Source organism: Myxocyprinus asiaticus, chromosome 47, assembly GCF_019703515.2.
Source record: "Myxocyprinus asiaticus isolate MX2 ecotype Aquarium Trade chromosome 47, UBuf_Myxa_2, whole genome shotgun sequence".
NCBI classification, from domain to species: domain Eukaryota; kingdom Metazoa; phylum Chordata; class Actinopteri; order Cypriniformes; family Catostomidae; genus Myxocyprinus; species Myxocyprinus asiaticus.
The window spans coordinates 20,310,236-20,336,182 of NC_059390.1; the positions used below are offsets into that span (position 1 = coordinate 20,310,236).

General features: G+C 37.6%; 1 protein-coding gene across 1 annotated transcript in view; it reads right to left on the bottom strand.

Moving 5' to 3' along the window:
- Window positions 1-25,809, bottom strand: part of pawr (PRKC, apoptosis, WT1, regulator) — an 86,889-nt gene extending 61,080 nt beyond the window's left edge. Inside the window, exons 1-2 of the mRNA XM_051691183.1 lie at window positions 25,709-25,809; window positions 24,808-25,418 (exon numbers count right to left, since the gene is read on the bottom strand). Of these exons, the coding sequence (XP_051547143.1) occupies window positions 24,808-25,284 (477 nt within the window). The 5' untranslated portion in view covers window positions 25,285-25,418; window positions 25,709-25,809. The remainder of the gene's footprint in view (window positions 1-24,807; window positions 25,419-25,708) is intronic.
- Between the last annotated feature and the right edge of the window lie 138 nt (window positions 25,810-25,947).

The window sequence follows — 25,947 nt, forward strand, 5'->3', positions numbered from 1 at the left end:
CTACGCCACCACGAGGACCTACAGCGCATTGGGAATTGGGCATTCCAAATTGGGGAGAAAAGGGGAGAAAACAAATACAAATACAAATATTTTAAAATATCTAAAAATCCTTTAAAAAAAAAGATCCATTCACCTGAGCAGCAGCATATAAGATGTTTAGACTTACTTTTAGAGAATAGATCTTGAATAAGTATATTTTATCTTTACTGCACTCGCAGAAGTATAACCAAGTGAAAAAATACACTCATATACAAAATACACTTATATTTAAGAGACAGTCTCTTAAAGTAAGTCTAAATATCTTATATGTTGCTTCTCAAGTAAATGTATCTTGTTTTAAGGATTTTTAGACAAGACAAAAACACTTGATAACAATAGGAATTCATGAAGTGAATAATTAATCGATTATCAAAATAATTGCTAGTTGCAGCCCTACTTGGATCACAGAGTGAAGGATCTGCCAATATTATAGTGTCCCAACATTCTTGCCTTCATGTGAGTGTCAACTTGTTTCACTTTGCAGTCAGTCAAAAAGCAACTAGCCTATATAGTCCAGCTTAGTTTGGTTCCCGCTGTTTTAGAATTAGAGAGAGAGAGAGAGACAGACAGACAAAGAGAGATGTCGGTGATTAATGCATTCCACAGCACTGCTTTCCTGCAGCATTAAAGAATGGTACAGACAGCAGGCAGGCCTAAGACCTTACAATAACAACTGTACACGTCCACAAAACCCTTTGATTGCTGCAACAGACAGAAATGTCACTGTGTTCAATCATATCCCTATCTCCTAATAAACATCCATCTGCACTTTTAGTCTTTTTAAACACAATTTATAACAACACACAGGCAGACAAGGGAATTCACAAACCCTGTTAACTGATGACATCACTTCATTTGCATATAAATAAGAGAGTGGAATGCTGATCTCTATCTGATGCCTGGCAGTGGCCTATTAGAGAGAATGACCGCAGAGATTTCACCATGAACCCATCAGACTTGCTTTAACACAAACAAACACACACGTACACTAAGGCCCTTTGCGGTAAATTAGTAAAGTAGCTGTGCTTGCTGATCAACATTACAGAGGCCCTAGAGACACAGTTCTCCTAAACCTTTCTAATTCAAAATGCAATGAAACTGAATTGCATCAATAAAAGTAGAAAATAATTTTGGTCTGTTCATAAAAAGTGATCATATGCCTTGGAATGTGACATTAGAGTCAAATGGACAACTTTAATGACACATTTGGATCCTTTATAATCAAAATTAAAGTTTTGCTGCTTTTAGTCTATATCTATTAGCTTTAAGGCCATCTATATGCTAGTGTTCTTCTAAACATTGACAAAATTTGTTTTTAGAAGATAAAATCATTTTAAAATCTGCGGTCTCTCTCTTCCGGCTAAAAAGACCCAGAATAATTATGACACACAATATACTGCATTAATTTCGACCAATCAAATGCTTCCTAGAACGAGAATGTCTCCAACCCCTCAATCTTATCAGCGTGTCTGGCTGTGTTCTAACTGGCACTGATCATGACTTTGCAGGGCACTTCGTGGTCCTCAAGTCTGTGGAAAAGTGGTCAGACTCTAGCATGAGAAGCATCAGGTGTGTGTGTGTTGCTTTGCTTTGCCGGGTACAGCGATGTAAACTAAAGCCTATTGGCTGTTTTTCCAAAAGGCACGGGCTGTTCATCAAGTCCCACCCCAAGTTCATGTTGCAGTAGGAAATATGTCAACAGGCTAAAGAAAACTGTGTTTTTCAGGGCACTTCAGGGGGACTTTAAAATGAGTCACTGTCAACTGCTGTTTTATTGAAATTCACGAATGGAACATCCTTTAAAATATCTCCTTTTGTGTTCTGCAAAAGACAGAAAGTCATATGGGATTGGAAGGACATGAGGGTGAGTAAAAAAATTACAGAATCTTGGTCGAACTATCCTGTTAATTGCCGTCAATGAAGCAATCTGCATTATGAAATGAATCCACATTGTCAAATCTTGGAAACACAGTGCCACAATTGCAAAGGGATCTCAAACCATTTGCCCAAACAGTCACCAACCTTCCTCTCACAAGCCTACAGAGTGAAGCGCTGCATTAATGTCCAATAAAAATGCCTGGGAAAACAAGAGAGAGAGACAGAAAGAAAAATTGAAAGAATGCCTCAGAGCCAAGTAATATGTTTGTTTTTCATGAGAAAACCACCACTGTGGCTGGCCAAATCCCCCTACTGCCACGGAAACCCTGCTTTCTGAAACAATAACCCTTGTGGAGCTACTGCAGAACGACTGTCGGTATTCCCACATCCACAGGAGTCTGCCATCAAAGTTATAACCAAATCTTGAACATTGGGGGGGACCAAACCATTTGGGGGGTGGGGCGTTGCGGGTTTTGAGGTCACAAATATAATGGTCCTCTTTGATCCTTTAAAATAGTAAAGGCTCTGAATGCAATAATTTTCTGAATAAAGGCTTTAAATGCATAATTTTTGTTTTTAAAAATAAAAACATTTTCACACAGAAGTTCACACAGTACAAGACTACCACTGTGTCTACATTGCCAGCAATTTGCCAGTTTTAGTCATCTTTTCTTTCTTTTTTGTTCTGTATCAAAGAAAAGATTAATATAATTTGAATTTCTTTTAATCACTGATGAGATACATCATGACATGACATGACTGTGTCAGCTGGCTAGCAAAAAGAAAATACACAAATTTATTTACTGTCCTCATTGTGCTTTTTCCCCCAACAGAATCTTCACAATCTTTTCTTCAAGAACCCTAAGGCCGTGTGTCCACCAAAGCGTTTTTTGCCAGCTGAAAATGCCAGGCGCTCTTCTGAAAACGCCTAGCTGGGAGCGCTTGAGAGTGCTTTGGCGGCGCAGCGTTTTCTCAGCCGAGATGCTTTGGTTGCTATGATACGGAATATCCACGGACGTAATGTGTTGCAAGTACCTAATTTCACAAATAGTTTGTGTTATCAAAAAGTACTGAATGTAAAAATTTTGGCACAAGGAAGGGTACTTGCTCTGGGTATTTTTGTTGATGCTCACATTGCGTGAAGTGCAGCTGAGAGAAATTAAGGTAAGTGAAAGAGGTGAAAGTGTAAGAGAGGGCTCATCACATGTTATCAGTTCATCCGCCTGGAAACATGTTCCCTGGATTATTGCGATGAAGGCACTGTAGGCACAGGGCTGATTTAATTAAAGGATAAGAACGAGGCGCACACTGTTAGTGAATGGAGAGTGGGATATCGGCACCCTTCTGAAACTAAGAAGCATCAATATTTATACAGATATATGGCCTCATCTGTGTGGTCACCCATCCATATACAGGTATAAAACATGGCTCTGATGACGGATTATATGGAGGAAATCAAATCTAGATTAAGAACGGTTCAATGACAATTGCAATAACATACAAATATGTCATTTTAAAGACATACTCCAGCCAAAAGTAAAACAATTTTGTCATCATTTACTCAAATGTTCGACATGTTGTTTCTTGTATGACTTTTTTTCTTCCATGGAAAGCAAAATGAGATGTTAGGCAGAATGTTAGTGTCAGTCACAATTCCCTTTCATTGCATGGTTTTTCCATGCAAGTGAATGGTGGTGACCTACACTAACATACTGCCTAACATAAATTGTGTTATAAGTTATAACTATCCCTTTAATATTAACAGTTATGTATTTTTTTTAAATCCTAATGCTAAATCGAGGATAATGTTATCTGACTTTGAGACAGTCGTTTCTAATCAACTAAGGCTGGAAGAACTCCTGCAGAGCACATGCATAGGCATGCTAAGAAAGAAAAAATGAAGGGCAACTTCCAACATGCAAGTCAATGCTTAAACAGTAATTACAGAAAGAGAGTAGGAGGGAGAGAGAAAGGAGGCGACAAAGACGGAGTCACATATGAGGAGAGAGACAGAGCATGAGAGAAATGGAGAGAGACACCGGGAGTGGGGTGTGATGGGAACTGAACTATGCTCCAGGCATAAAACAGTAGAGACTCATCATTATCTTAAAGAATTTTTACTAGCTCTCCTTACTCAGAGTTAAAAAACAAAGGCTGGGCTCAGATTCCTCAGAGTGACAGTTAACATGATGCAGAGGTTGCTTTTTTCATGTGAAGGGCTCAGCAATAAAGATGGCCCAGTGCCAATTTGAGAGTATGAAGAATCCAGACCCATACTGAACTGACTATTTCTATCCCTCACAGCCATGTTTTAATTTGTGTCAAATTAAACCTACGTAAATCTATGTAAAAAAAAATCCTATAAGTCCACTCTGACTAAAGTCTATTTCCCTGCCTATCTGCCTGTCACAAACATAAATGTACAATGCACACTAGAACATCCATTCTACATATAAAGCAGCTGAGAAAAATGCGCATGCAATCTTTCTATCCTTTCTACTAATAACACAGACAGGGTTAAAGTCCTCATGTTCTTTAGTCAAAATCGGTTAGTGGAGCATTATGTCTGAAGAGCAACTTTTTTTTCTGGGAATAGGTTTAGCCACGCTCAACACTCATGTTTTGCAAATTCATCCGACGCCTTTGCTAAAAAGGACTCCAGCTCCATTCAAACAATGTAGTACAAAGCCTCTCCACATCTTCTGAGAAATATCAGTTCTAGAGCTTATACAAACATACAGAGAAAGAAGTCGGGACAATACACCTGCATACCAGGCAAGCCAAAGAGCATTCCATGTGCACTCTCAGATTTAGGCCAGTGTTAATTAGCGGTTTGGGCTGGGACCGTTGGAGCATGCTCGGCCCTCCCTACACACTGGGGGTCTCTGTGTGGAGCCCATTGTGTTCAAACATTAACAGACACAGAGGCATGAGTCACCTTCAAATCGTGTCTGGGTATTACCTACCTCGTCCAATCAGATAGCTGGGAGAGGTGACGACCGGGCACCTCCACAGCAGTGTACGCAATACAACTCCCTGTCGGCATGGTAACACTTGGAGGGGCATACCTGAGGAAAAGCCTAACTGCGTTCTCATGGTCGGGACTCTGGATTTTTATACAAAGCACTTAAAAGGAATATTCCCAGTTTTAAAAAAATAAAATAAGCTCAATTGACAACTTTTGTGGCATAATGTTATTTACCACAAAATATTATTTCGTCTTCACCCTCCTTTTTTTTTTTCTTTTTTTTTTTTTACAAAAAGCCAAAACTGCAGTTACAGTGAGGCACTTATAATGGAACTGAATGTGGACAATTATTGGAGGGTTTAAAGGCAGAAATGTGAAACTTATTATTTTATGAAAGCACTTATGTTACTACTTCTGTTAAAACTGGTGTATTATTAGAGCTGTGAAGTTGTTTAAATCGTTGATTTTAGGGTTTTATGGTTTACAGCATTACATCCTCAAGGCAATGAAGTAGTAAAACTGCATGTAACTTTACACAGAAAAGGTTAGTAAGCGATTTAACACTAACATCATGTTAACATGCATATTGTTTGCGTCTTGGCAATACTTTTGAAAAAGTGAGTATTTTATCCCTTCCACTGTAAGTGCCTCACTGTAACTGCGTTTTTTGTTTTTTTAAAGAAAAAGGAAGTACAAGTCTAAAATGTTTGTGGTAATCAACAATATGACACAAATGCTGTAGATTGAGCTTAACTTGTTTTGAACCTGGAATATTCCATTAATGTGCATTTACCCCAAATGCAGCTGGTCTTCCTGTGGTCGGCGTTGGTGATGGTTTGCACAGGAATGCACAGGTAGTGGAACATTCGGGTTTAATACATTTTGCTAACCACATATGACTCTTAAAACATCTTACCTTTAAAAACATTCATGGTTTTGAGTAAATCATAAACTTAATAGCATGCAAGTTATCTTGCAGTCAAGTTGTTAGCAATAAATAAAAGAACGCTAAAACAAAGATCGGCAAATCCCTGCTATGACATTAGCTGTTCCTATTACAGTATAATAAACAGAGCATGTTAAAGTAAATATGATCAGGCATCTCTCCAGTTGTAAAACCTGTTTTTTTTCCTGTGATGAACTGACTGTCCTTAGTTTACTTCTCGCAGAGGAAGTATATAAAGTTTTCTGGCTTACATCTGACAATGGAGTAAATAGTGAGAGTGAAATGTATTATTGCTGTTGTCTGTTGCATATCCAGCGTCTGGTGCAATGGCTTGGTCTCAGTTTAGGGAATAAATACTTGGGTCTCTCATTCTCTCTCTCTTTCTCTCTCTCTCATAGACAAACCACACAGTCCAGCCAGTCTATGTTTAGATAGTGCAGTCTGATGAGTCTAAGCCACAGTATCACCCTCAATGGTCTGCAGGTAACTGAAAGTAGAGAGATCCTAATTAGGAACAAAACAAGAACAATTAAACCTAGACTTCACAAGTAGCAAAATTAAAGGAAAATTAGGGCATTTAGAATTAAGATGGGCAGACAGGGATAAATAGTTTGTCTAAAGATTAAACACAAGCCCAAGGTCCAACAGCAGACTCAACAGAGGGGGAGGACAGAGAGGAAAATGAGAAGCTGAAAGACGAATGCTGAAGGAAGCCTTTAGGATCAATACAGAGATGATGAAAATCCAAGATGAAAATCCAATCTGTCACATAAAAATGTTGCGATGGTTATGCATCATTTAGAAGGCCTGTCTGCCATCCCAGAAAGGACAGCTAGGGCCAGCTCATGGAATCTTTAACGCAAAATAACAGCCAGAAAATTGAATCAGATGTGAATTAACCACTTTGCACATTTGATCAAACAACAAGTAGGGCAACAAGTGGAAGGGCTAGTTTCTTATAACAATCTTTGCTATGATGAACTCAGAATCCCACGCAGCACACATATATGTATATATGTATATAAGTACAGTTTGAACAGATGTGCGAAAAGGTTAACAGCTGTAAACTCTAAACAACTGTAGGCATATTGACCAAGCTGAAACTCAAAGAGGGCAATGAGTTTCACTATTGAAGGTAAGATCAAAGGGTCTCAAGGGTTCAAGAACAAAAAGGGATATTTGTTGATATTTTGGGAAATTTCCAAAATGGCTTATCTTAACATCAAATACTTAAAGCAGGTAAGAGATTTTTCACTGTTCTCGCTTTCTGTTATTCAACAACACCCTAGCTGGTATATCAACCTTGTCAATCACCACAGAGCAGCACACCAATAATGGGTGCATGTCTGGCCCTGAGATGCCAATCTTAGCTGGTTCATTATGCCAAAATAAAAAAAAATAAATAAAAAAAAAAAATAAAATATATATATATATATATATATATATATATATATATATATATATATATAATTTTACAGTCCAAGTCAAACATCAAAACAGTTTAAAACAGTATAAAGTAGTTTAAAGTTTAAAACAGATCAAACCTACTCCCTGCAGAAAACAATAGTCATTACTTTCCAACTACATTCTTATTGTTTTGCAATCTGTTAAATGATTATTCAGGATGCATCAATATATAGCAGACAACCATTCGATTCACAATCAACTCAACTGAGAAAACCCTCACAAGCTGGATTTCCAGTGAGCTTGGTGAGCCAGGGTCACTGTCAGAGCAGGGTTAGGCCTTTGTTCATGCATTTGTGTGAATACCACTGCTGATCGCAAAAAGAACTGCAACTGAGTTGTCCTTGCCACCCAGTCAGGTAAAGGATAGCCCAACAAAAAACTTCTTAGAATAATGAGTCTTGATGCATTTGATGGTACGTCAAAGTTAGGATTTTTTCCACACTGTAAACACAATACTGCAGGACTTACCTGTCAGTCACTTATGACTATAAACAGCGTTCAGCCCTGGGCGTGTGAACATTATCAACATTCCTGCACCTGATGGCACAGTTGTTTGCTTTGTTTGGTTGATATGTTGTTTCGAAGACAACTTGATTTATGCAGTATAAATGTAATATGACTGGCATTCAAAGCCATGATGAACAGCTGCCACTTCACCCTGAAACCATCCACAGTCCAGGTGCCTCATGGCATTGACGTTTCAAAGAAAAATCAATGGTTTTAGAAAAATTTGTTTTATCCTGTTTATCATCTTTGGAATCTCTTGTGACTCAAACGCTCTGGAAGTCTCAGGTGTTGGGAAGGAAGCTGACCCCCTAATCTCTCATGTCAACTGTAGTCTAGAGGTTAACAGATATGGCCTGTACAAGCACACGAAACAAGGCCTTGCACCAAGGTGAAAGACATTTTCAAGCAATTGCCTAATCATGTGGTGAAGATTGATAAATGTGAATGCCACCACCACAGAGACAGGTAACATGGACTACAACAACTGGTTGACAATACTACTAATTGGTAGACCAATAGCAATGCCCAAATTGAATCAGAATTAATTAGCATTTCAGCGTTGATTTGGGGGGAAATTCTGTGGAATTTTGTGGAATGATTATCTACAGTTTTCCTGACAACTGGCTGCCGCAATGATGATGGCTGGACTGTTTTCTGGTTCCGGTCTCCATAAAAAGCAATGCACGTAATGAGCGATCCAGATGGAAAAAAACAACCATTTTAAGTGTTAGTTGGAGTATACATGAGTTCAGGCTCAACCCATGTAGTTATTGGCTGTCATTGCAACTGAAAGTAATTAATGATATCAAAGTAACTAATCTTGGGCAATAGCTTCAAGTTGCCTACCCACTCCTTAAACTTTGACGGGTGAGGCACTGTCAAAAGATCTCCAAAATGTATCGGCACTATGGAGCCACATGCTTTTTGGCAATTTTTACAAAACTGAACATGCTAAACATCACATTATCCACAAATAACACGCCAGTTTGACTGAAAAGAGGCTTCCGTTATGAATCGTGGAATACTTTTGTGTTTCAGTGAAAAAAAAAGTTGGAAACAAGGTAAAATTTTGAAACGGAGCTGAGAGTTTTATACTTTGACAACTGAGAGGGTCTTCAAAACAGCCAAAATATTTAGGGCTGATGCATGTAATAATGTTAAATTATTTCTCATATCCTAGCTTAATATGCAGATTCAAATATAAGTAAACCATTTGTAGGTTAATTTCACCTAGAAGTGTAACACTGTGGCTCTGGGGCACCATTAAATCTCTTTGTCTGAGCAGCCCATCTAGACCGAAACAGCAACATTGACTCAAACAATGGAGTACAAGATGGGGGAATTTTTCTGGAATCTGCATGAATAAAGTGATTATTTTTCCAATTCCATTTTGTGATGATAGTGGCGCATAAACTAAACACTTCAGCTTTAATAATCAGAAACGCAAAGGATGGTTAATAAGTAGAACTTTGTGAATGACTGTGGGCCCAGATTCCACATAAAGCAACCAATAGCAGGCCTTCAAACCAGGAGAACAACGGACAATCTGTTGACTTCAAAAGAATTCTGCAGAAAGGATGTTCAAGTGATGTGATAAGGGCAACCCAACTGAGAAAACCACTTACAGTGGCATGAAAAACTCACTCCTGGAATACTACAGAGTTTGCCCAGGTTCATCCTTCAAAGAATAACCCTGTGGCAAAGTATCTTTTGTTCTGACAATGCATCTCTTTCATAGTTCTACATTCAGAAACCTGGCTTTACAAGAGTTCAAGCTTGTGTCCATGGGCTCTTTGGCTCCACATTTTCATTTGATGTTGTTCACTTGTCAGTTAAATTCCAAAGCTATCTCTGCTCTCCTGTCTTAAATTTGTCTTTTGATGTATCCACAGACACTCTTCATATGGATCGGTGGATATCCCTGGGGATTGGTCTCAACTTCCTCAAATAATGAGATCCGAGATATGGGAGAAGATGCAGACTCTAGAAATGATTCACATTCTTTATGGCCTTTGCCCAGAAAAATTATAACAGTTAGCTTGGCTGTGCACACGTAGAGCTAAGACATCATTTAGAATTTAATAATGGAAAGTCCATTTAAATCACAGAAATGCATAGTGCAATAAGAGGACACATTTCCTGATTGCTCTGCACATCTCTACATTCTTTAAGGCTATTAGGCAGTAACGTGACTCTAAATAGAAAAATGGCTGGTTTTATTTTAATGGTGCACTTGTGGTGTATTCGGTGTCAAAGCTTGGTAACAATGCAAACATTTACTTGAGATCAAAGTCTGAGGTGTAACCAAGGATATGTGGCACAAGGAGGCATACTAGAGAACTCATAACCAAAATGACAATGCCTTGGGTGTACTTACAAGACTATGAAACCAACCAGATTTTCAGAGCATAGCATGGGTGGCCACCACAACGCCATGGTGTTCTGGACAGTTGCTAGGCCACTGCTAGGTGGTTGTTAGGGTTTTATGTGTGGTTACTTTTCCAATTCAAAGTCTCTACGATATTCTGTTCCTTAGATATGTCCGGGGTCCTACTGGATTCTTTGGCGGTTTTGTATATGTTACAAGTGTCACCAGTCCTACTCAACCTGCCCTGAGCTGGATTCGAACCAGCGATCCCCGGCATGGGAGCTGGACGTGCTAGCAAGGAGGTTATAAAAGCCATGGTCTCTAGCCTCGGTCACTAGTGCCTCTCTTAAGGCCAGGAAAGTGAGGTTTACACACTGCACAGCTATCACATTCCAGCTGGCTACCGTTACACAAGCACCACTAATAATCATGAATACTAGACAGGCAACTCTATCTTGATAAGAACTACTTTAGTAATGCCACAATCTGATATTGTTTTTGAGTTTGTGCCTTTAGCTCCCTTGTAAACATATAAGTAGTATATTACCTCAGGAGAAACTGTTTTTAGATCTACCAATATATCAGCATGCTTTAGTAAGCAAGAAAACAGAAACAGTAAAGGATGAAGAGACAAGCTGGGGAAAGAGATCAGTGGCTGACAGTAAGAAAAGAAATACAGAAAGAAGACAGAAAGAAAGAGCGCTTGTCTCGTGTAATGGTGAATGTAAGCAGACGGGCTAATGCCTAATCATGCAGAGTGGCCTGGTTTTAACACTGACTCATACTGAGCGCCTTGCTCAAAGGAATGTACACAAGCAGCTATTGACCAAATCCACTCCATTTTATAATCATTGCTTCTGCTCACACACAATCAAAGCCAACACGAGAGCATGTAAATAATCAAAAACAGTTCTTTCAAATACTTGGTATCATAAAAACACTTGTTTTTTGCTCTGGCATCTCTGTTAAAATGTTTTGCACTTGTTTTTGTGGTTGCTTTGTGGGAGACGATTAAATAATATTTTCCATATCAATTTTGATAAGATTTAGAAAAAAATGACACAATCAAGCCTAAGGCTACACATACACAAACTTTCGCACCGCTGGCTAATGTGTTCTTGCTGCCTGTTGAATACAGGCTGACAAGCTGAAAGTGTTATACATTGTAAAGTAAATAAACTAAAATTAACAATGCCACTAACTTAACTACATTTTTGAGTAGTGTGACAGCAGAGCCGTTTTCAAAATAGCATAGCTTTTCCAGTCACAAGCCACTTTCGACAAGTAGTGGTGTAGTGTGACAAAATGCTACATCACTGATTTTTGTCACATTGTCATATTCATACTTTCTCTCTTGGAACATGTCTTGTGCTTTAATTAACGCTATGAGAGAAGCTCATTTACAGTGGTTGCTTGTTCTCACAAGAACTCACACTGTGTTTATGCATTTTTAGTAACAATGTAAGTTTGTAAGTGGTACGAGCCACTGTGAACGACAAAGCGATTACTCATGTTTACATTGTTTTTAGCACTAACCTAGCACTACCTTGACACATAACAGATGTAAAGACTTTCCCTAAAAATGACTTACATTTCAAGTTGTTTCTCTCCAAAACCTATTGTATGCCTTCAGAACACTAAAAATATGACGCACAAATCACATCGACTACTTTTCTGACACTTTTGGGTCCATTTTTAAGCTTTAACGTAAGGCATTCAATACCATTTTATTGAAAAGACTCGCGTTACGAAAATAATATTCATAAAAAAATTTCCTTTTGTGTCCTACATAATAAAGAACTGACACCACTGATACTAAGGCATCTATATAAACCTAAGAAAGCAGCTGCTCTTCAACACAAACAAATATAGTAGATAAGAGCTGGGTCGTATAGAAGGAGCATAAGGTCATATAGTTAATCGTCTATGTGGAGGCTGTTTCACGTTAATCAGTGATGACTCAGTCAGAGGCCCTGCGTCACCGCGACACTGACAAAGCACAGAGATATTTCTCAAGCAAACAAAAAGGGCAAGTTCAAACACACAAGTCTGGATGGGACTATTTATAAAGTTCATGCCTATACATTGTCTATACCACTGAATTAAATGATGAACAACCCATGACTTTCTTCTAAAACAGTTTATCCAAAAATAAAAATGTATTTCATTGTTTGCTCACCCTTATAAACCTTTTTTTCTTCTGTGGAACATAAAAGGGAGATGTTTGAAAATATGTGTGTCACAGTCACCGTTCCCTTCAATTGCCTCTTGTTTTCCATACAACAAACGTGCCTAACATCTCTTTTTGTGTTCCACCGAAGAAAGTCATACCACTTTGGAACAACAAGAATGTCAGTAAATGACAATATACATTTTGGGGTAAACTAACCCATTAAATTATGTGCATGTAGCGTGACTATTTCTAAAATGATTCCCCTCCCAAGAGGCAAATCCATATGAACACAAAAAGTGCCGTAATCATATCATCATCATTACAGCATTAAACTGAATTGACTGTGGCTCAAGGAGAAATAACTTAGTGGAAAACAGCCATGTTTGCAATGAATCATAAACAAGGAATGGCATAAATTATGGATTAAACTGAGTCTGTCGACGGCATGTTTAAAAGACAGAATGGCTAAATAAGACAGAGTGAACTGTAATCTGAGGAGAAGGGTGACCGCAGAGGGTCAGCGCTTGACTCTCTCCTTGCATTCCAATCCTTCGATTATGTGTGCTGATCTGGTCCAACAGTTCAATGGATGGTAGTACATCATGCCTCAACTGTTGAGCAGCACATTAATGATGACTAAAAAGGGACCAACCCAGAACAGGGAACTGCAGGATCATAGCTTTTTGCAGGAAATGTAAGCCGTAGTAGTATCTATGGGTAAAGTAAGAATCCTACCTGTTTAACCAAGTCATGAACTCAGTTTTCAAACTTTCCCTTCTAGCTTCTTGTAATCCCCACTTCATGGCATTACACCTTACATGGAGAGTAAGGGAATGCTTTGTAGCCTCTAACATAACTCAATGGCCATGCATGGTGACAAATAAATTAAGGAATTTCCCCTCGTTGAAAGGATTACTAAAAATACTCTACTATGCTTGGTATATAGTCTGGAATGTTTCTGCAAACAAAAGGAGAAAGAGTGAAGGGCCTAGCTAATAGGATGCTTACCTTGCTTACCAATGACTGAATCTCAGAGGAATTTGTAGTGTTGAAGTGACCTTGTTTGGAAAAAGTGGCGAGTGAGTGAAATGCATGCTTGTTTAGATGGCAAATCTAGTTTCAACATCCAGGTGCAACATATTAAATGCTATAAAACTGCAAAACCACATTTTTAAGAAATTCACAATATTTTTAGGGCCATTAAGATTTTCTTACATTGTAAAATTATTTTCATGAGAGTTTCAAAAACAACTGTCATAATGATTCTCGTTACCGCAATGTGAAATTCACTCATTTTAATTAAAAAATATACATATATTTTTTTACATATATTGTACTACTTTTTTACTGTAAACAAAAAAAAAATAATCTCGGAAAACAATGGGAATAATAAAAGTAAAACGCCCAGATCCATTACGGTAAAGAGTATTAGGGGATAAAAATGTGCTTAAAAGGGTCCTGAAAGTAGTTAAAAAAAAAAAACAATGATTCTAAATGTAGGCTTCATTTTCTTTATGCAAAATATAATTTCACATTTTTTGTATTGATTTGGGGTTATATATGACCAGGTTCGTGAGAATCACCCATTTTTTGACTTTTAACTATAAGTCACTGATCACTAACAGTAAGTCAACCTAAAACCACAACATAAAAACACAAACTACACAAACTGTAAAAGAAAAATGCTCTAGCCTAAGTATTATGATTTCCTACATTTTTGATTTGTTTGTACGAGGGCCATGTTTCGTTAACCACACCCCGGCTGGTCACTTGAACCAGAAGAGATTGTTAAGAGAGGACTGTTTTCCGTCCACATCACCAAACATTTGCAAGTTAAGAAACTTGTTTCTGCACTCAGGTGATGTAAATAATTATTTGAGGGTATGAAAATGACAAATTCCCAAATGGAAAAGTAAACCATAGGGTATGACTAAAACTCTGACACTCCATCTCAGCATGAACTCAAGCTAAGATTTGCTCGTCGTCTTCATGCAGAGAGAAAAACAATCTTGCCCATTGCCGCTACCAGCTCTTTCAGCAAGATACAATCATAAATATTTATGCATCTAATCAAGATTCCAAATTCATTTCAGACAGGTAAAATGAAGAATGGACACAATATGGGGCCATTTAGGCTGAATGTGTTTTTTTGCTAAAACCAGGCACAGTGGAACAAAAAAAGAACAGAATGCAAGTGTCTTGAGAACAAAAAAAGAACAGAATGCAAGTGTCTTGAGACAATCTTTTTTAAAATTTGATGTTCTTTTTACCTTGACACAGCATCTAAAAAACATACCGCTCCTGCGACAGCAGCTGATAAAACAGCAAGACATGGCACAATGGTAAAAGACATCCATCTGGGCATGTTTACATAAAAAAGCAATTGAAAAACAGAGCAGACAGATGCAAAAAAAAACAAAAACAAAAAAAAAACATTCGGTGTGAACAGCCCCTAAAAAAATAACTATATTCAGGTTCAACCTGGATTTCAGCATCTCCATTTCTGCTGCAAAAACTCAAAGGGTTTTCATGCCACATAAAACGTGCACGAGCTGAGAATGCCGTTGTTTATGCCGGACATGGAATTTGAGAAATCTGCCAAGCTGACCAGACATGAGTCTTTTATCTCTAAACAGGTTGTGAGCAGTCTGAAACGCGGCCAGATGTCAAACAATAGCATTTGCGTTTATTAGCACTGTGCTGGTCCAAACACTGGAATTAAAACAAACTTCACAGGCAAACTAGCTTAACAGATGTTACCATAAACTTGAGAATGTTCTGGCAGGTCATATGAACTTTGAGATTAATCATTTTACACAAACACCGTGTGGATTAATATTACATTGGAATACACATTTTCAGACAGTTCAATATCTCGAAGGTGGTGGAAATGGATTGTTCATTTGCAAAGTCGCAGCCAGAGGTACACATTGCTCCTGAAAAATTGCTGACAAATGGTTCAGAGAAAACGGGGAGTGAGTTCCAAGCAGGCTTTACGGAGGTTATCGTCCCCATCACAATAACAGCGTGAAACGAAGTTTGGGTTTCGGGCGGAGAACTGGGAGGCTCTGCAAGGGACCAATAACTCAATGTGAGCTGCTAAATGCATACGGTCAAACAATGAGCCCTATAAATCAACTCAGGCCACAGAAGGAAGTACACAGAAACAAATACATGCACAATACAACGAGAAACTTCATGAATGTAAGTTCCATGGCCCCTTATCTTGATACTGTTCAGTAAAGATAGATCCTTTTAAAGTGCATTTTCACAAAACCAAGGATGCAAAGCACATACAAGAGAACAAACACATGCACAACTTTGCTCGATCTGTGCAAGAGGTGTACAACAGTGGGTGGGACTCCACATCTTGCATAAATGACATTTTATGATTGATGGGATCCTGGCTGAATGTTTTCATATGTCACACCCAATAACTGCTTTTATCAGTTTAAAGCAGCAGCGTAATACAACTGGTGCAAATACAAACACACTCACTCAATTAGCCTGGTGTGCACTGAACAATTTTGGCCTAGATTTCGTTATCGGGCAAAATCAGCAGTCTTTGATCAATTCACATGTTTACAGACAGACAATTAATTGACTGCAATGAATCTTAGCCTCTGACGAAGTTCTGACAGTGCAAAAAAAAATTGGGTTGTAGTCCTGCAGTGTGACAGCTCCTTCGACAGCCGTCCAAAACCTAATTTAAACAATGGATGAAGTTGAACATCTTTCTCCGGAACAAACTAGAACAACCTTCGTGAATGAAACCTGCATTTCTACTACACGTGGCATTGCTTTAAAATTAATTGAGGAAAATAATTTTTTTTTTAAACAACATGTTTAAACCATACCCACGATAAGTTTTAATCAATCATCAACGCTCTTCAAACAGCCGAGTTTTCTCGGGCCCTGGGTAGCTCAGCGAGTAAAGACACTGACTACCACAAGTCGCAAGTTCGAATCCAGGGCGTGCCTCCAGTCAGGCTTCCTAAGCAACCAATTGGCCTGGTTGCTAGGGTGGGTAGACTCACATTATGGTCGCTACGAGTCACATGGTCGCTATAATGTGTGGTTCTCGCTCTTGGTGGGGCGCGTGGTAAGTTGTGTGTGGATGCTGCGGAGAATAGTGTGAAGCCTCCACATGCGCTAGGTCTCTGCGGTAACACGCTCAACAAGCCACGTGATAAGATGCGCGGATTGGCGGTTTCAGACGTGGAGGCAACTGAGATTCGTCCTCCGCCACCTGGATTGAGGCGAGTCACTACATCACCACGAGGACTTAGAGCGCATTGGGAATTCCAAATAGAAATAGCACCCGAGGAACACCTTAACATAACAATAACGTAAGTGCACTTCGTCATAAATTTAAGCAACAAATAGAAGACCGTTTGCCTACTAAATGTAACGGCCATTGACAAATAAGGTTGTTCGAGGTGATAAAAATAAGAAAGCTTTTAAAAATCTAGTTTAAAATATATGTCAAGTTCGTAGAAATGTAATTTTTTGTGTCTATGTTGATGTAACAAATTCTTGAAAAACATTTATAGCATTTTCTACAAAAAAAACTTTATGTGGTAGTAACCACAAATAAAAGGTATTAACATAGTTTTCTTGCACCTAGAATGCATGTGAGTATACGCAACTTAATCATTCCCTTAAAAAAAGTTTTCAAACATATTAGCAAGTATTTTGAACAAATATCATTAATTTTTTAGTCTTATGACCTGAGCAAAATGTGCCATCAAAAAATGTCAAAATATTCATATTTAATGATATGATAAAATAATGATTTTTTTATTATTATTATTCTCATACAGTCTTTAAGGTCTAAATGAGTCATCTCTGGTTTTGTTTTTGTTTTTGTCACATGACAACAAAATAGATACAGTACCTACATGTTGGTGGTTACACCTTTTGAACTTTGATTTTTGTGGACAAACGTTTTATAAATATTAATCATATTTTAAAACAACATTGTTTCACTGCTTGTTTTAATAATAATAAAATATTATTATGCACTATTCATGCAAACATGTATTTTTTCCAGTATTTCAGCTTGTAATGAGATTTTTTTTACAGTCTCCGTACAGTAACACCACATGACATTTTTAACATCAAGTTGAAAAAAATATCAAAATTACATTAAATGGAGTTGAAGTGAGTTTTGAGAAATTAGTTTGTCTACATGATATGCAACAGAAATATCTTGTTATTTAGCGTTCCCATCATGCTATAATCAAAACTGTGCGCAGTGCATGACCTCTTTTGCCCAGCTGCAACTGACTCCAGATGCCTTGATCTTGCATCCGTATCTTATTTGTTTTATTATTATTCATTTTATTATTATTATCCTCGCAAAACATTAGCAACACTTGCGCACAGGCTTACCTGGGTTTGTGTGGTATTAAAATTTCACATGTAAATCAGGATGTCAGTACGGACATTCAATGGCCGGTCAATCCTGTCCAAAGTCTTAGCTAAGATGTATATCATACAGTCTTACACAATAGGTTAATGTTGCACACTCTGCTTTGGCTTTTACCCACACAGGGTTCTTATTGTACAATCTGGTGAGCAAAAGCAAATTACAAAAAATTTAAAATCGTCCAGTGTGCAACAGACTTTACACACATTAGTCTGGATCAAGAGTCCTCAAACTGTATGTCATGCTCCTGGGTTCACTTCAGCACCAGACAGAATAAAAATAAAGGGGCAACATAAAATATTTAATCACCCCAACATTTTTTATTCCTTGAGTTACAGGCCCAGTGAGACTGTACAGCATGAGTGTGGGTATACTTGCTCACGTATCTCCAGGGGTGTAAAAAGTACTCAGAAATTATACTTAAGTGAAAGTATGGATAATGAGTAAAAAGTTTACTCTATTAAAAGTCCAAGTATCTAGCCAAAAACATACTTAAGTGAAAGTAAAAAAAGTATTCACATTAAATTGTACTTAAGTGTTAAAAAAGTAACTTTTTTCCTAGCTAGAATGAAATCAAGAGAGGAGATTGTGTGAGAGAAGACGTTGTTAAATTCGAATGGTTTGAAAGTCGCCTTTTTATTCTCCGTTGACTGTCATATTTCTCCCCCAGTGGCATTCGCAACCTGGTCAAAGAATCATGTTACAATAACTACATTTTGCTAAATTAATTTTATGTGGCCTGTTGTATGAAACACGGCAATTTCCTGGTGAAATGAACACTAGAGGCACTAAAACAACAATGACTTTATCCCCTTTCACTCAAATCATGAGTGAACGGAAGATTATCAGTTCATAAACACTTACTTTTCACTCTGTTCCTCACACAATGATATCTTATGACATATAAACACTTTTACTATAGCGCATGACTTATTTAAACATTTGCATTACATTACCAACTACATTTACAAGCTTGTTGATGTGTGATCAAATTGCACGGAAGCTCAACTGATAAGAGTGTTGCATATGCGATACAAAGGACCGGGGTACGAGTCCTGAAGAGCATGCGTGAGTCCAAAGTGTCAGAGAAGCGCCACAAAATGACGTGGTTGCTTCAGAAATGTTGTTTTTCATCTCACCTTTGCTTTTTCTGACACTATCAGTTAGGTTTAAGGTTTAGGATAGGGAGGTTGGTTTTGTTGATTTAAATCTCGACAGAACATTAACCTTAAAAACCTCATCTGTTTGCGAAAACATTTCACTCGCTTATTGCGCCACACAGTGTACATTTCACTTCGGAATTGTCCTGAGACTTGTAATGAACCCCATAATTATTTTTGCAAAACGCTGTCACAGTCACGCAATGTTCGTAGCATGGGAGAAGGCACTTACAAATTGCGATGTCAGAGCACCCAGCCCGTTGAGACATAGAGAATGATAAAAAAATAATAATCTAAAGAAAGTTAGTAATGTTGTTGGTTTTGTGAATAGTTTTCTGAGGTTTGCTACAAAACCTTGCTGTTGAGCAGATGGAAGAATTCAATAAAATTCATAATTAATATTTACTCTAATTCCATTATTTTTATTATCATTATTATTATCATTATCATTGCTAGCTTTATAGTTATTATTACAATAGCTGCCTAACAACAACAACAATTCAGCAAATAGGAAGTAAAAATTCATAGATATGATTTAAATATGAAGGCAAGTGTGGAAATAAATGTCATGTACACATTTAATTACAAAAGCCTTCTGTTTTTATATATATATATATATATATATATATATATATATATTTTGCAATGTGAATGATAATTTTTTACTTCATAACTGTCCAATCTGTAGAAATAACAGGCATTTAGGACAAAAACCATCAGTATTTTTCACTTCGTGCTCATAGTTTTGAATGAATAAATCACATTCAGTCAGGCGGTCACATGCGGTCTAGTCGCACAAATATTTCAACGTCTCCGAAGCTCAAATCAGATACAAAATTCTGTCTCTACAGATGGACATAACTCCACACAGCCGCCGTGCGACACTCTGCCGTTTGTCAATCTGTCATTTGTCGGATGTAGTAAAAGGGAGGTTTCAGTCCAGTAAGACGAAAGAAAATGATCTGCAAAAATGTAGAGTACTTTTCAAGTTTAAATAAAATTGTAAGGAGTAAAAAATGTTCTTTGGAAATGTAATTAAGTAAAAGTACAAGTATTCTGTTTAAATTGCACTCAAGTACAAATAATACTTACCAAAAAAATAATACTTAAGTATAATACTTAAGTATTTTTACTCAATTACTTTACACCCCTGCTTATCTCTCATTCTGACCTTAAGTCTTGGCCTGCGCCCACTTCCCAAACTACTTTACCCTAGCACAGAGCGGAGTGCCAAAGCAGACACACTGGTCAGCCTCCAACAGTAAATACCCGCAGGGCAGTAGAGCTGGGTGGTACGCAGACATTCTCAGCTCCAGTATGTATCCCGTGCAGTAACTAGGCACTCTGCCAAAGTAGGGGTGTGACGGTGTATCATGGCACATTACATCGCAGTTCAAAAATGCGATGATACGCATATCATCTGATGATGAATATTAGACGTTTTTTATATTTTTGTAAATTATTATTTTACAAGTGTCTGTATCCAATACGCATGACGTCCTACGCATACGTAACGTGGGCATTCACATGGAAATTGCTTCATGCACACAGTGAGCTCTAAAATGCGATTACTAGCTGAATCTGCGAGAACTGAAAGTGAAACAATGTAAGTGAATGTTATACAGGGAGCGGGAGAGAAGCCAGAGGGATCTGATGTCCATCTAATGCGCGAGAGTGATCTGCGCTGACTGCGCGAGAGAAAACGAAAGCTTACGGAGGTTTAATAATAGTGCCATATTAATCTACTATATATAATGCTGAATATGTATAATAATGCTATGCTGTCAAATGTCATGTCTGATTTGATTTTATCAGTACTTTTCAGTAGGGTTATAAGTAGGGACATTATTTAACTGGATAAGCATGCACTTCCATTAAATATGTATTTTTGTAAAGAATATTTATATATAATCAGAGACAATATTATTTTAGAAAAATACAGCTTTAATTTTAAATATTTTAAATGTAATCTGTGACAGTGTGTAAGCAGCATATGTATCTAACATTATTCTGTATTTTCAGCAAGCAGAATTATTAGCTATTATTTCCATTTGGTGTTACCATTGCCCTGTTCTGGTCTGATTTTTAATCCCAGTACATCTCTAATGGATCATATAGCACTTTTAATAACAGTGCTAAATTTGAAATGTTTTGCATTTGTCTTTAAAGTAATAATAATAAAACTTTCAATCTAAACTTTTCTTGAATCAGAATTAGTTTAAATAATTGAACCGAACTGTGAGCTCAGTATCGTGAACCGAACCGAATCGTGAAATGAGTGAACCGTTATACCCCTATGCCAAAGGCATACTCATACTGTGCTAACAAGCCTCCCTTTTGCTCATATAGGTGAATGTGATGGGTTGAAAGTTGAGAGAAACTTATGAGTCATTTGGTATGTTATGGGACAAACGATGCATGTATCATTGAGGCCTAGTGGAACACAGTGTCCAGCATGCTCACTGACTTTCTCACAAATACAGGTCTGATCAGCTGATGAAGGGTTATGGTTTCAGTCAAACACTGATAACTTGTTCTACATCATCATATTCTACAATTACTTGACCTTCAATGTTACTTCACAACACAGTATTTACAAACCATGAACTGGAGCAATTACAGTTGTGCTCAAAAGTTTGCATACCCTGGAAGAAATTGTGAAATTTTGGCATTGATTTTGAAAATATGACTGATCATGCAAAAAAACTGTCTTTTATTTAAGGACAGTGATCATATGAAGCTATTTATTATCACATAGTTGTTTGGCTCCTTTTTAAATCATAATGATAACAGAAATCACCCAAATAGCCCTGATCAAAAGTTTACATACCCTTGAATGTTTGGCTTTGTTACAGACACACAAGGTGACACACACAGGTTTAAATGGCAATTAAAGGTTAATTTCCCACACCTGTGGCTTTTTAAATTGCAATTAGTGTCTGTGTATAAATAGTCAATGAGTTTGTTAGCTCTCACGTGGATGCACTGAGCAGGCTAGATACTGAGCCATGGGGAGCAGAAAAGAACTGTCAAAAGACCTGCGTAACAAGGTAAAGGAACTGTAAACCCTGTAAATCCTGTGAATCTCAGTAAACGCTCTTGAACTTGGTTTCACTAACTACAACTTGTGTGGCTTGAATTCCTAACAGCCATATAGCCTATATATTTCTGCTAAAGAAAAAGCACAAGTAGATAACACAACGGCATTGCTCCGAAATAAAGGTTGGTTATTTACTGCAGTAATGTTTTTTTATTATTATTTGGAAATTATTTTTTATTTTGTATTGTTTTGGTTTGTGAACGGCACTTGGTCTGTGGTCTGTGCAGGTTTCTCTTGTAAACAATGATGCACTTCCTGACTCCTCCTCCACGTGACGCGTAACCTTACCAACGCTCTTACGTCATCCCTCTCATGAGCGTGCATCACAGAGATGTACTGAAGCGAACATTTGTAGTTAAAAAGTATATAAGTATTGTTTTATTTCTAAAAATATTCAATCATTTGGGTGCAGAAGAACTTTATTTGTCGACTGGAGTCGTGTGGATTATTTTGATGCACCCTAAATATGCATTTTGGACCATCAAAAAATGGAGGACATTCATTTGCATTGTTTAAAGGAGGATGCCTGAAATGAAATCCTAAAAGTCTTCAATTCTGTTTTGATGAAGAAAGAAACTCAGATACATCTTGGATGGCCTGAGGGTGAGTAAATAATCAGCAAATTTTCATTTTTGGGTGAACTATTCCTTTAAGTTACATAACTTGGCTAGAACAGTGTCTGCATAAGCAAATGTGGTTGCAATAATGCCAACTTAATAGAAATGGACCTATAGATCATTTACAAAAATAATTAATTAGTAATTACCATGGTCTTTGAAATGATACAACAGTAATATCATGTTTTTTCTACTTTATTTACGTAACATGGCTATAGTTGTGCCTAAATTAGCAAGTGTGGTTGCAATAATGACAACTTAGAAGAAATTGGCCTATTTATCACTAAACATAATTTGGCCAGGACACCATCTACATAAGCAAATATGGTTGCAGTTGTGCAAACCTCAAAGAAATGGACCTATATATGACTAACACAAAAAGTAGCATGTTTTTGGGCATGGAGTTAAGCCTGCACAACTTGGTCAGGACACTGTTTACGTAAGCAAATGTTACTGCAATAATGCCATATTACCATGCTTTATGGACGTGGTACCATGGTAATACCATTTTTTCTACCTTTTTAACATAACTTGGTAAGGATACTGTCTGTCTACATAAGCAAACGTCATTGCACCAGCATAGTAAAACCTATAGATCAACAAAAATGCTAACTTGGTAGAATTAGAACCATAGATCATTTATAAAAAATAAAAAAATTAAAAAAATTAAATAAAAAACACCATAGTATTCACATTTTTTGGTATCATGGCAACACTATGGTGTTTTTCTACTAAAGCTACATAACTTAGTTTGGACACTGTCCATATAAGCAAATGTGGTTGTAATGATGCCAACTTTGTAGAAATGGACCTATAGATCATTTACAAAAAGCACCATGGTATTCCCATGTTTTTGTTTTGTTTTTTGGGAAATTATACCATTGTAATACCATGTTTCTTTCTACTGTATTTAGTCTACATAACTTGGCTCTAGCTGTGCCTAAATACACAAATATGGTTGCAATAATGCCAACCACGAAAAAATTGTCCTATAGATCACTTACACAAATAGTACCATGGTATCAGCATGTTTTTGGACATAGAACTATGGTAGTACCATTTATCCAACTGTAGCTCCATAATTTGGCTAGGACACTAACATAAGCAACTGTGATTGCAATTATGCCAATTTAGTAAAAATGGACCTATAAACTACTTAAACAAAAGTACCATATTACCATGCTTTTTTGGACATGGTACCATGGTAATACCATTTTTCTATTTTTGTAACATAACTTGGCTTGGATACTGTCTACATATGCGAACGTTTGTGGCAATAATGCCAACTTAGTAAAAACGTGACCTATAGGTCAATAAAAATACCAACTTTGTAGAATTAGACCATGGATAACTAACAAAAAAAAATAAAAAAAAATAAAATTCCATGCATTTTTTGAACATGTTACCATGGTTATACTATGGTGTTTTTCTACTATGGCTTTGGTTAGTAAACTGTCTACATAACCAAATGTGCTTGCAGTTATGCTATTGTTAACTTAGTAACAATTTTAATCTACAGATCCCCCCTTTATAATAAAACAAAACAAAACAAAAACAAAACATGGAATTACCATGTTTTTTGGACGTGGTACCATGGTAATACAGTAATTTTTTTTTTTTTTTTTTTTTTTTTTTTAATTCTGTGTAACATAACCTGGGTAGGACACTGTCTACTAAGTAAACATGGTTGCAATAAAAACAACTTGGTAGAACTGGACCAATTACAAAAAAGTCCCATGGTATTACCATGTTGTTTTGAACATGGTACCATAGTAATACTATAGTATTTTTCTACTTTAGTTAAGCCTGCACAACTTGGTCAAGATACAGTTTACAAAATATGCAAATGTTACTGCAATAATGCCATATTACCATGGTTTTGAGGGCATAGTACCATGATGATACTATGGCGTTTTGGACACAACCATAATGGTATTCTTAGAAGTACCAGGTAAATACATGGAATATTAGAATCGTGGTAATCATAAAGTACCATGGTATATAGCCATGTGCAATGGTATAACCATGTTTTTGGTATATTTACTATGGTAATAACACGGTAGAAGTGCCTTGCCTGGCATATAACATTCACACAGCACCATGATACTGCCACTATTTGGGTGAAATGGTTAACTTATGAACTCCAAACTCACCTCATTGGACGGTATGCTGACTACACCTGTTGACCTCCTCTTCTCTCTTAACTTCCTCTTCTCTATCTGTCCTTTGCCCTTTCTGGCACTGGGTCCTGAGCTCTTCTTCTCTTTGCTCTTGCTGTGAGTGGGACTCTCTTTATCACTGTCATCCACACCAGCGGGGCTCGAACTCTCCGTGTACGGGACGGCGCTCACTTTCTCCGGCGTCTTCTTCAAGTTTCCCCCGGGCGACTCGGGTGGCTTCGGCTCGTCCTCCAGCCGCCTCAGAGATGAGGACCGGGCCACGGGATAGGAGGACGAGGAGCTGCCGTTATTGTTTAACTCGGTGTTTTTGGCGGGGTTCGCGACAGACGTGCAGACACCGGTAGCGGCGGCGATGTCCCCGAGCATCTTCGCCCTCATCTTCTCGCGCTTCGCTTTCCATTCCTCCAGAAAGTCCGTCGAGCTGTTGGATTTAAATCCGCCCGTTGCCATGGTTTCTTTTTCAAATGTTTTGAGATATTGTTACTCGCTTCGCAATAACAAAAAAGAACAAGTATGGTTGTTCGTTCAGTTCCGCCACATTCCTCAGAAGTATTTTGTAGAGTGTTTTAAAATAAAAACAAAGTCTGAAAAACAAACAAACAAGGGAAGTCAAGCGATCTCTTTGATAACACGTTTGTTAAACACATCAACAAACTGCCATAATGAAATGTTCAAATCACTTCTAGCGTACAAAAGTAACGCTGCATATCCAAACAGTTCGGTTGTGACGTTACACAAGTTTCGTCGCTGTGCTCGTGCGTGAAAGTTACCTACGACTTTTCCATGCGTTTAAAGTTGACCGAAACTGTTGTTGTCACCTAAAACACTATCAGGTTACTGTTGTCTACAAAGAATAGTGTCCGATAAAGCTCACCTGCACGTTTGTGAACATTCGTCAGGCGTCCAGGTGAATTGATCGGTAGAATGAACTGGATTAGTTGCAGGCGCTCTGGAAAGCGTGAGTCCAGCCCCTCTACTGGAGAAAGTTTCCGAACATTTACGAAGACGAACGAAAAGAGCCGAAAGGATAGATAGATAGAAAGAAAAGACTAATAGACAAAGATAGATAGATAGAAAGAAAGAAAGAAAGAAAGAAAAGACAGATAGATAGAT